General features: G+C 41.5%; 1 protein-coding gene across 2 annotated transcripts in view; it reads right to left on the bottom strand.

Annotated features, from left to right (window-relative positions):
- Positions 1-19366, bottom strand: part of PUS7L (pseudouridine synthase 7 like) — a 37222-nt gene that overhangs the window by 7076 nt on the left and 10780 nt on the right. For both annotated transcript variants that reach the window (XM_073573237.1, XM_073573238.1), the window contains 5 exons: positions 18324-19198; positions 18045-18204; positions 17656-17851; positions 15204-15302; positions 7974-8055 (listed from right to left, as the gene is read on the bottom strand). In XM_073573237.1, the coding sequence (XP_073429338.1) occupies positions 7974-8055; positions 15204-15302; positions 17656-17851; positions 18045-18204; positions 18324-19182 (1396 nt within the window). In that variant the 5' untranslated portion in view covers positions 19183-19198. The remainder of the gene's footprint in view (positions 1-7973; positions 8056-15203; positions 15303-17655; positions 17852-18044; positions 18205-18323; positions 19199-19366) is intronic.

Below are 19366 nucleotides of genomic sequence, written 5' to 3'. Positions count from 1 at the left end.
AGGTTTGTTTTTTTTCACTGTGCCCACCATGGTGATTTTCCTCCTGAGAAGTTCTTGTCCAAGGTCATAGCTGGTAAAAAAATTGTCACAAGTAATGTTGTGACCCTGCAGTCCAGTAGTCATATCGAGGACTACACGTTTTCCTTGTTTTTTTTCAGGGATGCCGCTGGCAGACTTGCCTGTGTAAATCTGTAGATTCCATGCATAGCTAGTTTTTGCATCACAGGCTGCCCAGATTTTTATGCCGTATTTGCCTGGCTTACTTGGCATGTATTGCCGGAAGGGGCATTTTCCGCGGAAAGGGAGAAAACGTTCGTCTACTGTCACCTCTGGCCCTGGGTTGAACATCAGTGGAAGGAGCTGAACCCATTTCTCCCAAACATCCCTGATGGGAGCAAGTTTGTCAGATTTTGTTCTGGTGTCTCTGTCGTCAAATCTGAGGACTCTTGATATCATTTGACACTTTTGAAATGACATTGTTGCCCGGAAAATATTCCTGCCTGTCGATGCGTCCCAGAGACTATCAGTGGCCTCATTGCAGGATTTGTACACTCCAGCAAGAAGAACACCAATGTAGGCATCCAGGACATCATCATGAAGGTCATTCCACATGTTGCCGTGGACTTTTTTCCTTCAAGGTTTGTCATAGCAATAATGACTTTTTTTATTGACAATGGCATAAACAGATCAAAATATGTCTTGATGTCACTTACTCTTGTCACAGCAAACCTTGTGATCCCAGGGGTCATTTTTATGACATTTGCAGCATCTGCCCTGCCATGTACATCTGGAGGTACTGAGCTCCAACTGATCTTGCCACTTTTGGATTTGAATCTTTCAGCGGGAGCAGCTTCAGCACCAGTGACCTCCTCAGACGACTGATCAGAACTGTCTGTGTCTTCCGGTTGATACTCCACATCATCTTCCTCCTCAGAAACCTGTTCATCTGTATCCGTTTGCTGCTGTGTGTCCTCTGATTCATTATCATCTAAGATATAATCCAGAATTTGGCTTACATCAAATCTCCTCATTGTTGCATGTGTAAACTGGAGATGTATACTCTGCAAAGTACCAACTCTAAGCTGATTTGGCCATACATGCCTGGACATGTCCCTAACTCAAGTTGTTGGAGGTAGAGCTGGCTGTGGGCTGTTGGTTTATATTGTGTTTATGAGTTCAGTTTTGGGACTTATTATTGTTTTTTTACTCTTATATGAGACCTGGGTCGAAATTGACCCCAACAACACAAATGTTATAATTTTAATAAGAGCATTTTACAATTTAGTAAAATAGTTTTATTTTATTGTATTTTGTTTAAAAATAAGTTCCTGAACAAGTCAAAAAGTCTTGATGCAATAAACAAATGTATGTAGAATTTGTATGCATTTAAAACCTAAAACGGGTCGGTCACGACCCTAACACTAGAGGAAGGTTAAGAAATGTTTCATGTCTGCCCCGGTGTTGGTACAACCTGACCCGTCCAAACCATTCATTGTGGAGGTGGATGCTTCTGAAGTGGGGGTGGGGGCTGTGCTGTCCCAGGGTCCGGCTACCCTTACCAATCTCAAACCCTGTGCCTTCTTCTACAAAAAGTTCTCTTCAGCTGAGAAAAACTATGATGTAGGCAATAGGGAACTTCTTGCGGTCAAGCTGGCGTTTGAGGAATGGAGGCACTTTTTGGAAGGGGCGGCTCACCCTATCACGGTTGTTACGGATCACAAAAATTTGGCATACCTTGAATCTGCTAAGAGGCTTACTCCTAGACAAGCCCGTTGGTCACTTTTTTTTTTTTCACGATTTCAGTTCTCCATTACTTTTCGACCGGGGTCCAAAAATGTTAAAGCGGATGCCCTGTCCAGAAGTTTTGATCCAGTGTCTCCCCCTGAGCCGCCGTCCTCCATTCTTCCCCCAGGGGTGGTAGTGGCGGGGGTCTCAACTGAGTTGGAACAAGAAATTCTAAGGGTTCAGGCCCTAGCTCCGGCAACCACGCCAGGGGATAAACTGTTTGTTCCAGATTCATTGCGGCCTAGACTTCTGCAGGAGTTTCATGAGTCTAGGCTGGTGCTCATCCAGGTATCACGGCCACTAGAGAGGCAGTAGCCAGGGGTTTTTGGTGGCCTTCATTAAGGTCCGAGGTAAAGGAATTTGTTTCTGCTTGTGGCATGTGTGCCCGTTCCAAAAGCTCGCATAACCAACCGGCTGGGGAACTCATACCTTTACCGGTTCCTGACAGGCCATGGACTCATCTTTCCATGGATTTTATTACCAGCCTTCCACCTTCCAGGGGCAATACCGTGATTTGGGTGGTGGTGGATATGTTTTCTAAACAGGTCCATTTCATTCCCTTGGCAGCATTACCCTCAGCAGAAACATTGTCAAGGTTGTTTGTGCAGCATGTGGTCCGATTGCATGGGGTACCCCTGAATGTTGTGTCTGACAGAGGTGTGCAGTTTGTGGCCAAATTTTGGAGGGCGTTCTGTATGAAATTGGGCATCTCACTCTCCTTCTCATCCGCATATCACCAGGAGAGTAATGGTCAGACAGAACGCACCAATCAATCCCTGGAACAAATTCTCAGGTGTCTGACCTCCGCCAGACAGGAGTATTGGTGTGATGCGTTACCGTTGGCTGAATTCGCTTTTAACAACCGGGTGAGTCAGTCCACCAACATGTCCCCATTCCTGATTAACTATGGGTTTAATCCGCATTTTAGGGAGTTTTCTCGGGTGGATTCCGGTTGTCCAGGGGCAGAGGGGTCCGTTCAATGGTTAAAAAACCTCTGGGCTGAAGTCCGGCATAATATCTCTCGGGCCCAGGGGAGATACAAATATTTTGCTGACAAAAAGAGAGCCTCGGGAGACATGTTTCAGGTGGGAGAGAAGGTTTGGCTCTCCACACGTAACATCAACTTAAAGGTACCATCAGCTAAGTTGGGACCAAAGTTCATTGGTCCGTACGAGATTATGGAGATAGTCAACCCAGTGGCATATAGGTTGCGTGTCCCCGCCTCCTTAAAAATATCCAATGTGTTCCATAAATCTCTGTTGAAACCCGCAGGATCTGTCAAAGAGAACTCTGAGTCTGTTGTTCCTCCAGTGCTGGTGAAGGGTCAATTGAAGTATGAGGTCGGACATATTGTGGACTCTCGGCGGGTGCGCCGCTCTTTGCAGTACCTGGTCCACTGGAAGGGATATGGACCAGAGGGTCCCTGCTCTCTCTGTACATGCAGATTGCCTGGTTCGGGCTTTCCATGCCAGGTACCCGGGGAAGCCTGGGGGTCCTGCGGCCCCCCGTTGAGAGGGGTGTACTGTCATGATCCCAGTGCAGGTTTTTGAGCTGCACACCTGGGGTTAATGTCTTGAGCTCGGTGCAGGTTTTGACCTGCACACCTGGGGTTAATGATTGTGGCCTCTTTCTGGTTAAGGGAGAGCTTCTTAAACCCCTGGGAAGCTTCAATCCCTGCCAGTTATACTTTTGCCTTTGGCCTAGTGTGCTGACCCCTGTGTGCCTGTTTGTTGCTATAGCTTGTTTATATGGTTCTGACCCGGTTCTGTTTCCCGTTGTGAGTTTGCCTGTTGATTTTGTACTGCGTTATTATCTCATTGCCTGTGACCTGACTACTCTCTGCTCGCCGCTCTTGTACCTTTGCAGCTATCTCGGTGTGTGACTCATTGGCTACGTCTTGACTATTCTCCCTGTCTATGCCCCCTGGTAACTTTGTCTCGCAGTTACCCTGCTAGGAGTTATCTTGCAGCTCCTAGCTCTGTGGAGTTTAGGCCACGCCCCTAGCAGTCACGTGCTTCAGGTCCTGCGGCTCTGAAGTACGCATCTACTCGGCTGCTGCCCGCTCCACAGGTATCTTTGAGCACTTTTCGCTTTACTCAGGACACGCGCACTGGCTCAGTGAGCAAGTTCAGTGCGGTGTTCCTGACAATAATAAACCACAATATTCCTCATCTGTCCACAGAGAATCCATAATGTCCCACGACGATCATGATGACTTGAGAGCAGGAGGTAATCGCTCCCGCAGTGTATCACTGAGCTGCCATGAGAAATTTCACCGGAGTTCAAAAGCTGATCATCTCTGGTGGTCTCACTTACAGCACAACTGGGGTAGAGACAGCTGAATGCTAGGCTGGCACAAGGATTTGGAAGTCCCTAATGATGGTAAATCAAAATGTGCAAGGATAGGAGGCATTTGCACCATTGTTTTGGACAGGGGAAGAGATAGTGGTGTCACCCGATGGCACCAATCGTGGAACCAGGCGTTCGGCCCAGTCAGGTGCTTAGATGACATGTCACTGATCATGCTCGTGGTGGCTAGATTCTTAGTATTCAGGCCCCTACTGATCTTTGCATGGCACAGGTTGCAAATGGCCATGTTGTTTGTCTCAAAACTTTCTTTAAAACCCCTTAGTGACTGGGCCAATTTTTTAAATTCTGACCAATGTCACTTAATGTGGTGATAACTCTAGAACCCTTCAACAAATCCCATTGATTTTGAGAATGTTTTTTCGTGGCACATTATAATTTATGATAATGGTAAATTTAGGTTGATATGTTTTGTGGTTATTTAGAAAAAATATCAGAAACTTGTGTGGTGTAGTAACCACTGTGTCCGCTAGGGGGCGCTGTGTGGATGTCCCAGGAGAAAGGATGAATGGCAGAATACTGAATGGCCGTTATGTATCTCAAAGTGGGTGGCTTTGAGATGGGGACTTATGTGTTGATCAGCAGTGATACTGCTGAGGTGCTGCTTTAATGTGTCAGGGCGAAGTCTCCAGGTAACTAGGGAGATGGGCGGGCCAGTTACCTACAAACCCACCCAGGGGTGTGTTTAAGAGTGTCATAATAAAGTATATGTGTATGAATGCTTGAAGGACCTGTGATGAGGTCATAGCCATGTGACCCGGGGGCGTGGCTACGGACCACATAAGGTAACCAGAGTAGGTCACATGAGAGACAGCGCATGGATCTGATTGGGCCATGTGGAAGGTCCCAGCAGGCCTAGGTGGAAGAAGGTGTGCTACCTTCCTGAAGACCACGTGCTGAGGCTGCTGACCCGGGGAGGCCTATGTATATTGGCTGTATGTGAGGGCGGATAAGCCTCCTGTGTCTGCTGAGGCTCCAGGACTGAGCCTGAAATCATGGACACTTATACTTGCTGTTGCCTGAGCTAAAGGCTATTCCTTATGTGCTGGTTTATGGGTTATGGAGCAATAAACCCTATTAACTTTTAAAGGAACGTGCCTCCTGGTTGTCTCCCGTCGCATCTAAGTGAGTTGAATGCCTACACTTGACAAAAATGTAAAAAAAAAAAATGCAATTTTCAAACTGAATGATTATCCCTTTAATCTAGATAGTCATATCACACAAAAACATTAATAAATAACATTTCCCACATGTCTGCCTTATATCAGCACCATATTTAAAACGCTAATTAATTTCGTTAGCCTTTTAGGAGGTTTAGGACTGCACCCTGAGGAAGAATGTGCGGTGCTGTCAAGCCTGCTGGAAGCATTATCTGCTATCCAAAAGACCACTTGTTCGCATTGCTCTGTTTTCAGAAGTGGTGCATCGTGCTTCCCTGCAAACTGAGACAGGAACCTATGTAATGGATGGAAATGTTTCTTGTGCTCCAGCAACAGGTATAGTCACATCTGCCCCAAGTCCTCGGCATCCCGTCCCTTAACACACACATTACGCATTTTGTAATTCCCAGGTCTCTTGAAATCAAGTATATTTTTAAGAAAAGAAAACAAATTGACCACCAGCAGAACGTGATTTTAAGAAGAAAACACAAACTTAAAAGGGTTGTCCGGCTTTTCACATAATCTCAGTGCATATCTGGGCTGCAGAATGATGACAATAAGTAATTTACCTTCTGTCACCAGTTTGCAAGGTTTTCTAGATAACAGTCTGTTGCTTCTGAGCAGAATGTCAAAGAGGGGGTGTGTTCTGGCATTGAAATGAGAACTGGTAGTTTCCTCCTACTCTACTAAAAACTTGCCTTCTATAGCAACAACCCCACCCTCCATAGCAACAGGCCCTCCCCGTCCACATGAACAAGCCCTCCTCACACAGTAACAAATCCTCCCCCCCTCTAGCAGCCTCAGTGCAGAGAGCAGAACCACCCAGCTGCTCCTCCCCCAGACACATGTTGAACAGTGATCTATGGAAAGTGAAACTATAGTGAGGAGGGAAAATCGTAGTAGAGTAGGAGGAAATGATCATTTCAATGCCAGAACCCCCCCCCTTGGACGTTCTGCTCAGAAGCAACAGACTGATATCTAGAAAACCCTGCAAACTGGTGACAGAAGGTAAATTACTTATTGTCACCATTCTGCAGCCCAGATATGCACTGAGATTATGTGAAAAGCCAGGACAATCCCTTTAAGTGCTTAGTATAGAACAGGTGATAAATGTGATCTGAGCCTTATTCATATTTTTGTGAGGCAAAAGAACAAATAAACAGCAGTTCCAGAATTGTTTCTATATTTTTACACCATTCACCATGCAGTATAAATGAAAGAGCAGATTTATTTTATGGATTGGTATGATTACAGTGTTTCCATATTTATATTGGTTTTTTTTGTTTTGCTACTTTCACACAACAAAAAAAAATCATTTTAAATATTTGGAGAGCTATTACCTTTTATTTTCTGCACAGAGGGCTGTTTTTTTCTGGATAAGTTGAAGCTTTTATTAGTACCATTTTGGGATGCGTAGCAATTTTTGATCACTTTCTATGCCAATTTTTTGAGAGGCAGATTAAACAAAAGGAAACAATTGCTAAATTATTTACATTTTTATTTTTTTTAGCGTCATTTACTATACAGTAAAAGTGATAAGACATCTTTATTATTCTGTTCAGTACAATTACAGCGATGCCAGTTATATATTTTGTTTTTATGCTTTGCTACTTTTACCCACTAAAATCAATTTTTTTTTTTTTACAAACTCACATATTCTAAGACCGATAACTCTTATTTTCGTACTAAGAGAGCCATGAGAGGAAGAAATTTTGTTGGATGAAATGATGTTTCCAGTAACACCATCAATCTTTAAATGCAAATTTTTTCATCCAATTTTATTCCACTTTTTGTGTGGCAATATGATAAAAATCAGTTTTTGCAGTGCTTTTCTACAGTTTTCACAGTAGGGCAGAGTTAAACCCTATCACTGCAGATCTTGATTAAATGAACCTGCTTAGTTTTGACTAAGAACCAGGGCCTGTCCACCAGAGGATGGACAGACATCTGTCTGGGATGAAGTGTGAATCCTGCTTTGAGCAGGGGGTTGGAGCAGATGGCCCAGGAGGTCCCTTCCAATGCTACCATTCTATGATTCTATCTATGATTCTAGGTGAGGAGTCTCCTGGATGTTGAGCAGAGTCGTGTGTGCTGCTGGTGAGTGACCAGCCAATATGTGATCTATAGTTGGAGTCTAAATGAAGACTGCTTGGGTCAGCTATTAAGGATGAGCAGTCTGTGCGTTGGAGCTACAGAGAACAGTGTGAAAGCTGCAGCCTGTTCAGTGTGAACTATGCCTAAAGTTCAATACTTCTGCTTGGAGCTGGAAGCTGCTGAAGGGGATATAGAGACTGGTGGGATCATACCTCTTCTGTGCATGAAGTTTGCTCCAGTAGAAAGAACTAATCCGTTCGGGTGAGCCTGCACTGACATATGTGCCCTTCTAAATGAACTGCTTATTTGTGGTGATACCTTTGTGACCAGAAGAGGCTGTTTTTGAGTTTTATAAAAGTAATATGCAAATTGTCTCTTCAGAGAGAAAGAGAACTAGAACTTTAGCGCAAGTTCACTTGCAGGTCCAGAGGAGAAATCCAAGTATCCATACTTGATTCAAATTTCTTTGGCTAGGGTGTATTAGATGTAGAAATGTAAGCAGATACAAAAATACAGTAAACATTACATAAATAAGAATATTGTACACACATAGTATTTAGTGCTTACCGGATTGGGAAAAATATCTTTTTGCTTTATTTACAGGATCATCACCTTCTTCAGGGATAAAAAACAACTTGATAGCATTTGTCTGGAAATGAAAGTTTTCATTTTAAGGAATGGTCCATTATTTTCAACTATCAATTACACAGAATTAAAATGAAAAACAATTACTAAGAAATCAGATGAAAAAAATAGACTTTGTTACTGGACAACTACAGATTCTGTTGTAGAGCTTTAAGGTACTGTCACACTTAGCGATGTACCAGCGATCCCGACCAGCGATATGACGCGGTCAGGATCGCTGGTACATCGCTAAGTGGTCACTAGTGAGCTGCCACACAGGCTGATCTCACCAGCGACATCGCTGGGGACGGGGGTCGCTACTTACCTGTCACACCAGGCGATCCTGCGTCCTCCCGCCCGGCTCCACGCTCGTCGCTCGTCTCTCCACAGGAAGCGCCGCAGGAAGCTGACGACGAGAAACGGTCCAGGACGTTCTTGCGCGATCAGCGATAACCAGCGGGGGAGCCGGTCGTAGGTAAGTATCAGACACAGCGATATCGCTAGCAATATCGCTATAACGTCACAAGTTATAGCGATATTGCTAGCGATATCGCTTAGTGTGACATACCCTTTAGACACTGTGACACATACCTACATTTACGAAGTAGCACCTCCTTCCGCTCTTTTTGTACATAAAAAGACTTTTTATAAAATTCAATGTCAGATTAAATTCAGAACTCAACAAAGTACATTTATCACAATTATTATATGTAATGAATGTAGATCTAAATGGCACAACAAAATCATCAATGAAAAGTCTTGATCTAACAAAAACATTCCTGCTATTTATTTTACTTGCTTATATAGCAGCAGTGTTATATAGTGTTCATTTTGGTGGAGTCGGAATCAGAGTCGGCATAAAATGGATCGACTCCGACTCCTAAAATATATAATAAATTGAGTACAGTAGTTCAATGCAGTATGTGATGAAACTTGGATCTGGATAAGTAGGAAACTTGGGCTGAAAGGTGGCAGATGCGGTTCAACAAGAGATTGGTACACAAAATGAGAATGCTGGGTATGGGGGAAAATGTGTGTAAATGGGTAAGTAACTGGCTTAGCGATAGAAAGCAGAGGGTGGTTATAAATGGTATATTCTCTAACTGGGTCGCTGTGACCAGTGGCGTACCGCAGGGGTCGGTGTTGGGACCTATTCTCTTCAACATATTTATTAACTATCTGGTAGAAGGTTTACACAGTAAAATATCGATATTTGCAGATGATGCAAAACTATGTAAATCAGTCAATAATAGCAATCTGCTACAGATAGATCTGGATAAGTTGGAAACTTGGGCCGAAAGGTGGCAGATGCGGTTTAACAATGATAAATGGAAGGTTATACACATGGGAAGAAGGAATCAATATCACCATTACACACTGAACGGTAAACCACTGGGTAAATCTGACATGGAGAAGGATTTGGGGATCCTATTAATGAGAAACTTACATGGAGCAGCCATTGCCAGGCAGCGGCTGCCAAGGCAAACAGGATCATGGGGTGCATTAAAAGAGGTCTAGATACACATGATAAGAGCATTATACTGCTTCTGTACAAATCCCTGGTTAGGCCGCACATGGAGTACGGTCTACAATTTTGGGCACCGGTGCTCAGAAAGAATATAATGGAACTAGAGCGAGTACAAAGGATCGAAACAAAATTAATAAAGGGGATGGGGGAACTACAATACCAAGAGAGATTAGCAAAATTAGGATTATTTAGTCTAGAAAAAAGACGACTGGGGGGCGATCTAATAAGCATATGTATAAGTATATAAGGGGACAATACAAATATCTCTCCGAGGATCTGTTTATACCAAGGAATGTGACAGTCACAAGGGGGCATTCTCTGCGTCTGGAGGAGAGAAGGTTTCTCCACCAACATAGGATTCTTTACTGTTAGGGCAGTGAGAATCTGGAATTCCTTGCCTGAGGAAGTAGTGATGGCGAACTCAGTCGAGGGGTTCAAGAGAGGCCTGGATGTCTTCCTGGAGCGTAACAATATTGTATCTTACAGTTATTAGATTCTTTACAAGGACGTAGATCTGGGGATTTATTCTGATGCAATACACTGTGTTCCAAATTATTATGCAAAAAATATTTCCTCATATTTTCTCTAAATTACCTATATGAATTGCAGTCATTGTTATTTTCCAGTCATCTACTATTCTAGTATAATTGCAATGTTTTTGAACAAACTGCCTATGAAAACAGTATATTTTTACAAATAGTTAACACTCAAAATGCATGTTCCAAATTATTATGCACAGCAGAGTTTTCAACCTTTTTATTTTTAGTTTGAACAAAAAAATGGTCAATTGTGAAATTATAAGCATTATCAGCTTATTACAAAATGAAATAAAACAAGTCAAAACTTTATTCTAGGTGATGTTACATTTGCACATAGGACCCCTTGTTCGAAAGAAGCTTCTGAACTCTCTCGTCCATTGAATTTGTCAGTTTTTGGATAGTTTGTGCTTCAATTGTTTTGCATGTGGACAGAATACCCTCCCAGAGCTGTTGCTTAGATGTGAACTGCCTCCCGCCTTCATAGTCACTCCTTTTGATGATGCTCCAGAGGTTCTCAATGGGGATGAGGTCAGGGGAAGATGGTGGCCACACCATAAGTTTGTCCTCTTTTATGCCCATAGCAGCCAGAGATGCAGATGTGTTATTTGCAGCATGAGACGGTGCATTATCATGCATGAACATGATCTTGCTGCGGAAAGCACGGTTCTTCCTCTTGAACCATGGCAGGAAGTGCTGTTTTAGAAACTCCACATAGATTATGGAGTTCATCTTTACTCCTTCAGGGATCCTAAAGGGGCCGACAATCTCTCTCCCCATGATTCCAGCCCAAAACATTACTCTACCTCCTCCTTGTTGGCGAATTAGCCGTGTTTTCATGGGGTGTCCATCAACCAGCCATCCTCCACTCCATCCATCTGGACCAACGAGCCTTGCACGGCACTCATCGGTGAACAAAACAGTTTGGAAGTCAGTCTTCATGTATCGTTTGACCCACTGGAGCCGTTTCTGCTTGTGTGCAGTGGATAGAGGTGGTCGACAGGATGGCTTACGCACAGCTGCAAACCTCTGAAGGACCCTGCATCTTGTTGTTCGGGGGACGTTTGAGGCACCAGCAGCTTCAAAAACTTGTCTGCTGCTATGACAAGGCATTTTTGCAGCTGCTTTTTTAACCTGACGCAATTGCCTGTTGGAAAGAGCCCTCAATTTTTCCTTTTCAGCACGCACACGTGTGTGCTGGGCATCAGCTACATACTTCTTGATTGTACGATGATCACGATGAAGTGTCTTGGCAATGTTGATTGTAGTCATGCCTTGACCTAAATACTCCACAATTTGTTGCTTCTCAGCAGCCGACACATCCTTTTTCTTTCCCATTTTGGCAAAAAATGTAGGCTGCTTAATAATGTGGAACAGCCTTCTTAAGTAGTCTTGCCTTTATTTGGGCACACCTGCCAAACTAATTTGCACAGGTATCTGCAATTGCTTTCAGTGATATAAAGAGCCCTGACACACATCACCATCAATGAGTTTAAATGACAAACAAAAAAATTCTAACCTTATCACTCCGAAACTCTTTTTGCATAATAATTTGGAACACAGTTTATAGGCTGAACTGGACGGACAAATATCTTTATTCGGCCTTGCTAACTATGTTACTATGAATGTTTTTATGAGAATTTGGGAAAGTTCTGAAATCTCCTATAAATGTCTGTTCTGTTCCTGATCTAAGGATCTCGGCTTATAGTTGAGATGAATCTGTGCTGCACTTTACATACATGCTCAGTAGTGACTCGCGGTGTCAGGGAAATTGTGGAGTTGGAAGTTTGGTTTACCAACTCCACAGCCCTGGCTGCAATGCTAACCACTGAGTCACCCTGTCCATCTATTTGGATGTGTTCTGCATACATAATTTTGCAACCAAATCCAAGTTTCAGATTTTTTTATTTTGAGAGTGTGCCTCCCTGTTATACATGCTGGATATAAGGTCTGTGTATATCCATGATGCTTCTGTCTGCACTTGCTTTCATGTAATATCACAGTTCCATTACTGTACTTTCTCCTTCATGTGCTTTCCTTCTTGTCTCTAGCCTGTTTTCTCTGCTCTACATAAGGGCTCTTTCACACATCAGTATCTCTGATACGTGTGGTGACAGTTTCCACACGTAATGGAGACATTTACACACGTAGACCCATTATATACTTTGGGTCTGCGCACATGTACATGTGCCCACATGGACCGTATGTCCTTGTGCAAGACATGTCCGTTTATTCCGGCAGCACGTTCCATAAAACGTCCCGCACACCTGCATACTAATGACACCCGGATGACATCTGTGTGTCATCAGTGTGACAAGTACTAGCGCCTGGGAAAAGCAGTACAATTAGTGGTATTCCCAGGCACCAGGTGCTGAATGCAGCTCTCATCATTGTTGCCTGGACTCCCTGTGATCAGTGGGACCAGGCAACGCTGATGGAAGTTGGAGTCAGCACCCACTGTCTGTGTATAGCGTGTATTAAATAAATAATTACGGTAAATTTACAAAACGGTGTGAGGTCTCCCTTCATTTTCATAACCAGCTGAGGGAAAGCCGACGGCTGGGGGATGATGTTAATATTTTGGGAAGTGCCAACAGCCATAAAGGTTCTCAGGCTATTAATATCGGATCATAGTTGTTTGCTTAGCCATTACTGGTTACTATAAGGGAGACCCCCCCAAACAAAATTACGTGTGGTCGCCCCTTTATTTACTAACCAGCAAAGGCTAAATAGACACTGTGGGCTGATAGTAATAGTCTAGGAAAGGGCTATGCATGTTGGCTCCCTCCCAGACTAAGAACATCAGCCCTCAGCCGCCCAGAAATGGCGCATCCATTAGATGCGCCAAATCTGGAGCTTATCAATAGTATAACGTGGCACAGCTGTGTCGGTGCACAAAAGAAGGTTCCCACACCAGTATAGAATAATCAAAAAATTTTTAAAAAATTTTTGGCACTCAACTCGTTGCAAAGATGAAAAATTTTTATTTGCAGTCACAAATATAGACGTTTCGGCTGTATCAACTAGCCTTCATCAGTAAACTGCAAAGTCGACAAAAGTATATACAATCAGATACTACAGATAATCAATCAATGAAGATATCAATAACAGAAGAAACAAGTATTGATATGTGCACAAGTGGTAGGGAGGAAATACACATAAAAGTAAAGGAAAAGACATCAAACCTACCAAGACTACCAGTTCTTACATGGTGGATGGTATCACCTCCAATAGCACCTAATTTACTATTGGTCATACAATATAGTGAGTATATATATGAGTATATATATATATATATATATATATATATATATATATATATTCAACAGTTATTGACTCCATTGATTACTTCTTAACAGGATCATTTTATTGATTTAAACCTTGTCTCACCATAGATGTCCAGAAAATTATAGAGATAGAAGCAGTCTTGGTAGGTTTGATGTCTCTTCCTTCACTTTTATGCATATTTCTGTTTCTTTTCCTTCCATGAGCCATATTTCCTTAATAACTTGTTTCGTCCTCCCTACCACTTGTGCACATATCAATACTTGTTTCTTCTGTTATTGATATCTTCATTGATTGATTATCTGTAGTATCTGATTGTATATTGTATATACTTTTGTCGACTTTGCAGTTTACTGATGAAGGCTAGTTAATACAGCCGAAACGTCTATATTTGTGACTGCAAATAAAAATTCTTCATCTTTGCAACGAGTTGGGTGCCAAAAATTTTTTGATTATTCTAGATCTGGAGCTTGGCCTCCGCACTTTCCACTTGAATTGGTGCGATGGCAAGTAAGGCAATATTTGTGGGGTTGATGTCAGCTGTTTTATGTTCGCTGGTAAAATAAATCTTTGGCACTCAACTTGAAAAATAGAAGATTTTTATTAGCAGTCACGGGTAAATGTTTCGGTCAATACATCTGACTAGAGTTGAGCGACTTTGGTCGGATTGGGTTTCATGAAACAAAATTTGTTTCAGATGAAACTGGTCCGACTAGGGCAAAAAAAGTTGGAGTTTCATCCGAAACCCAACCCCAATGCAAGTCAATGGGGAATAAAAGTCGGCATTGAGTGGATGAATGTCCCTTGCAGTCTGGAGCCGGTGCAGGACTGGAGCACTGCAGCATACAAGCGAGTTTTGATAGGTGCGTGCCCCTGCTTCTGGGGGGGGGCAACTGCCCCCCTGCCCCTCGCTGGCTAAGGCCATGATTCAAACACAGCGTTTTTGCGGATCCGTTTTTTGTAGTAAAATGCAGTGACTTTGGGCATCCCAGCAAAGTCAATGGGTTTCAAGATATGACATTCAGACACATTGTTTTGTGAGGATCCGTTTTTGGGCTGAATGAGCATGTCAGTTTGTGTGGCGTTTTTCTAATCTGATTTTGCTATTGAAAACATTATCTATGAGCTCAAAAACCTTTCAGGTGATGCGGTTTTTTAAAAAGCTGATCTGCTTTTGCAGCTGAAAAACGTATCCTCAAAAAACGCAGGAAAAACGCTGTGTGTGAATGTAGCCTTAGATCAGGAATAGAACCGCCATTTATAGGACATTTCATAACTTTCCCAAATTCCTATGCAAAAATATTCAGCACATCCTGCATTGAACTACTGTACCCAATTCATTATATATTTTAGGAGTCGGTCCATTTTATACCGACTCCACCAAAATGAGCACCGACTCCGACTCCACAGCCCTGGTTACATTCAGCATTCGGTGCCTAGGAACAGCACTAAATGTACTGCTTTTCCCAGGCGCCGGTATGTGTCATAATGATATGGCACATGGACGGCACACGGATGTCACAAGTATGTTAAACGTATGTAACACACAGAGAGAACCGGTACTGTTTTTTTCCAGTACTGGAAATATCAGGATGTGTGAAAGAGGCCTAAAACTTTAAAAACTTTTGTCCATAGACTCTGGAGATATAGGTACAACTTTCTCCTCCCCTCCTGGTATGTCTGACAATGAGAAAAGGTAAGAGGGAGCAGAGAGAGTTGTCAGGTGTATGAACTCTAATTTATATCAGTTTAAAAAAAAAAAAAAACTAAAAAAAAGCGGTAGATAAAGGAGTTACAGAAATTCAGGAGCAAGATGGTACATACCATTTCTTCTTTCAGTAAAGCCAATCCAATTTTATGTGACTGCATGTTTTGCCCTTTCCCAAATCTTTGTGGTCCATAATAGTTTATAAAGCCTCTGTTCTGAAATGATAGAGATAGAAACAAAAGATATTCTGTAACACAGGAAACCGTAATGTAAAGAGTTTTCATGTACCCCTTCGTGTTCTGGCCACAATTTGGAAATATTGTATAGGGTTTCAGAGATAGCTAGTAAAATAATAATGTTGATTATGGCAATAAGACTAAATACAATTCTTCCATAGTAAACTGCAAATGTGGATATTTTATAATTAGATAAGATTTTTTCTTAGTTAAAATACATATTCCCGATTTGCTGGTACTACACATGTGGTTTGTAGTTGCAGTCTATTAAAACAAGGTTCCAATGAAACTTCAGTGTGTCAAATATATCAATAAGAAAGAGATGAGGTGAATAAAAGAGAAGGTCTTAGTAAAAACGCAAGTTAAAATTGAAACTGTAGAGGACTACCAAATGTACCTGTTTAAGACTACCTACCCTAAACAATATCTTTAAACAAATCTACACATTTTTTTTTACATATAATACTATACAAATTTTTTTTTTTTTAATGCTACACACTATAAAAAAAAACAGTAAAACTGTCTGCAGCTCACTCAGTTATGAGTGACACAGTAAAAAAAATACACTAGTCTCAAAACAATCCAAAGAAAAAAATTTCGACAGCACTCACCAGGGGTTGTAAAATAATCAAAAATTCTTTTTTTTCCATATACAAAGCAATCTTTCGACCTTCATGGTCTTTATCAAGCTTGCAACCTCTGATGATGCTATAAAGATTTTTTTTTTATTTGAGCTATCTAATGCTTTAGACATTCTTTTGTACCCCTCTCCTGGCTGATAACTTTCACCAATGAGATTCCCTTGCTGTGTTGTAAGCTCTTTGTGGACCATGACTTTTGCTGTAAAAAGCAAATTAGGAAATGTCAGGAGAATCCTACTGGAACAGCTAAACTTTATGGGGTCAGTCAGAATCACTGTACATGATGTCAGCTGTGTACTGACTGGTATTTAGCATGAGGAAAAAAAACTATAAAAACTCGCGCTAAAGTGTATACTTAAAGGGTAAAATCATATAGGACAACATTATACGCCAATAGATGTTTACAAATAGGGCTAAAATGGTATATATATTCCCTTATATGCAAACATGGAAATACTGACACCAGATAATAAGAAGATAATAATACCAAAGAATTTGTGTTTGCAATCATTTTCAGGAAGAAACTGAGTATTATCTGACAGAATTGCAGGGGTGTCAATACTTTTGGCCACAACTGTATATCCATCGTACAAGATCACAGATTGTATAAATAAAAAAAACAACTGGAACAATATGCTTTTCGGTTCTTTTCTCTCCAAATTTCTAATTACGTATATTTTGTATCAAAGTTTAAACTAAGAAAAGTGATCTGTTTAGTACATGTGATAACTAAAGATGGGAGAATTGATTCGCAGGACTCTGGTCCATCGGCCTGTTTATCGCCTTACCCCTCAGCATTACTGGCTTTCCTTTTGATTAGCCAGGTTGCGCCGAGGTCTATATTTTGGCGTGATGCACACACAATGCCACACCATCCTGGCTAATTAAATAAAAAGCTAGGAATCCTGACACGTAAGGAGATTTGCAGGCCTCCCAGCCAGCTGTCACTCACAAATTTTAGAACTGGCCGATACACCATAATCTTGCAAATTGAATCTTCCATATTTAGTGAGAACCAAAGTAGACAACAATGTAAAAAATGTCAACCTAAAAAAAGTCATGCATAGCACCTATATAAATAACATTCTATAGAGATTGCCTAAATAATTATGTAAGACAACCTATACAAAAATGCCAAAATCACATGTACTTTATAGAATGTGGTAAGAACAATGCCTTCATTGATAAAGTGTGCAAAGATAAAATCAAATTGACCGAAATGGAGACCATCACTCTATAGGAGGTCCAAAAATATCACAAAATAACGGTATAGGGGACCAAAGAATATATTCATAAGTTCTCCTGCCGGGTACTAAGGTTTGAAAAACACTGCACTAGCAAACAAGCTAACAAAAGCAGTAAAAAGTATAACAACTTTGATAAGACAGTATTGGACAGATGCAAATATATTTTCAAGCAACACTCAACTAAAAAAGTAATGCTGACTGAATGACTCCAGCACAAGTTTGTGCGTTTCGCCCTGGCTTTGTCACAGGGTGAAAGACAAAGTAGACGAAGGTAGATATTGGACCAGATTTACTATAATCAATTTCTCTACTGCAACTAGCAGAAGTAAACAGCAGGGAAAGACCATATATTTTTTTAATTGCTATATTAACACTATTGCTCGATAATAGTTCTGTCAGATTTACTACAAGTTAGAGAAAGTTCAGTTGTGCCACTAAACATACCTTGACGTTATTTGCTGCCTCATCAACTCTCTTCTTCAGGTCGTCCGTTTTATCACAACTGTGACATCTTACATCTCTCACAATAATGGTGAAATGGTTTCCACTTAACTGCCCGAGATGCAAGTGCTGGTCAGTAGGGTGGACATTATAGATCTTCATCCTTTTTTTCTCAAGTAATCCTTCTGCTTCACGTAGCCTGAAGAAAAAAAATTCTAAACAGATAAACAGTGTAAAGTGACTGGAGCTTTAGCTATGTCGAAAGTGATCTGGAGATTAAATCGCTGTGGACTAGACAATAAGGATTGCTGAAAGCATAATGTTCAACTTGAGGTAATTTTCTTAAGGTTATCATCTGCTAATAATATAGAAAAAGAAGAAAAATATTGTACCTCTCTGGAGTAACTTTCTTCACAACCACCAACTGGTACGTGATGGCTTTCTTGTCTTTAATACCAGCATAGCTAAAGTCTGATGGGAGGACTCCTAGTGAAGAGGCCAAGTACCCAAGAGCTTCAAGAGTTTCCAGATTCTCTTTCTTAAGGGTAAAAGCTAAAAAAAACCCATTTTATATCATAAAATCATGAAAAAAAAATACACATTTTCCACCAAGTGAAAATTGACGATGTGGCCCTGTGTGATGAAAATCGCAGCAGCGGAGTAACTCTTACCTGTAAATATGTCAGCATGTTCCTCTGATCTGGGTCTCTTTCCAGATGAGCCCTTCCTCTCCCTGAATCTTACAGTTATGCACACTTTCTGTAGTCCATCAGTGCCTTTCTCGGAAAAAGACTTGGTTTCTACCAGCTTCCCGAATTTTTTACTGATGAAATGATGCACAGATGTCCTATGTTCTTTGCACACATCTGGTAGAAATGTAAACCTGGAGTTTTCTACTTTTGCATCTAAAAATGTAAAGAATTTGTCTGCTTCCTCTTCAGATGTCAGCAAGGAAAGCTCCTGGTAATCCTGGTTTGGCTTTACGAGAACCTCAGTGCTTCTGGTAAAAGTGAGGAGGAATGGGAATGTCTGGCGCACCGCATTGTGGAGACTGGCCCTGACATTTTTGTCCGGAAATAGGCCTAAAGAGAGTTCACCATGCTCACTTCTGGATCCAATCGATTCGGAGGCAGATCTTACTGAGGAGGCAAAGTTACAGAGGGACTCTTGTGTATCTAGACATAACACAGCGTTAAGCACGTTATATTGGTCTTCCTCACAACTGGGAAGCTCCTGATCCTCATCAACTTTTGCAATCACTGCCTCACATTTATCACTGGAAGCTCCATCAGCTTTACTTTTAGTCTTAGCAGGATTCGGGCAGAGTTTGGTTTTTTTGAGGTTTGGTTCATTACTTTGCGGTGTTTGTAATTCTCCAGTTACTCCCGTGTAGACTTCTGTAACGAGTTGACCAGTAACATCAATTTCTGTTACCACAAAATCAGTTGGAGAGTCTTTAATGGTCCCATAAAAGCCAATGTGATCACTGACATAGGAAAGAGAGCCAAGGTCCAGGGGTCTTTCCTCCATTTTATTAATAAACAGTCTAAAACCAGAAAAATAAAGTTAGCAGTGCTTGATAAATACTGAGGAATGCTAGTACATAGCTCTCATGTTAAAGGGAACCTGTCAACCACTTTTTTGGCTTACTAGGTAAAAATATCATTAAATGGAGTGTCAGCTATGCGTTCCACAACTAGTTCTGAAACCCCCT

Source organism: Dendrobates tinctorius, unplaced genomic scaffold (genome assembly GCF_039654945.1).
Source record: "Dendrobates tinctorius isolate UK_male_01 unplaced genomic scaffold, ASM3965494v1 ptg000035l, whole genome shotgun sequence".
Classification (NCBI taxonomy): Eukaryota; Metazoa; Chordata; class Amphibia; order Anura; family Dendrobatidae; genus Dendrobates; species Dendrobates tinctorius.
Note: the sequence above shows the minus strand (reverse complement) of the source record. Positions and strands in the feature narration are given on the sequence as shown.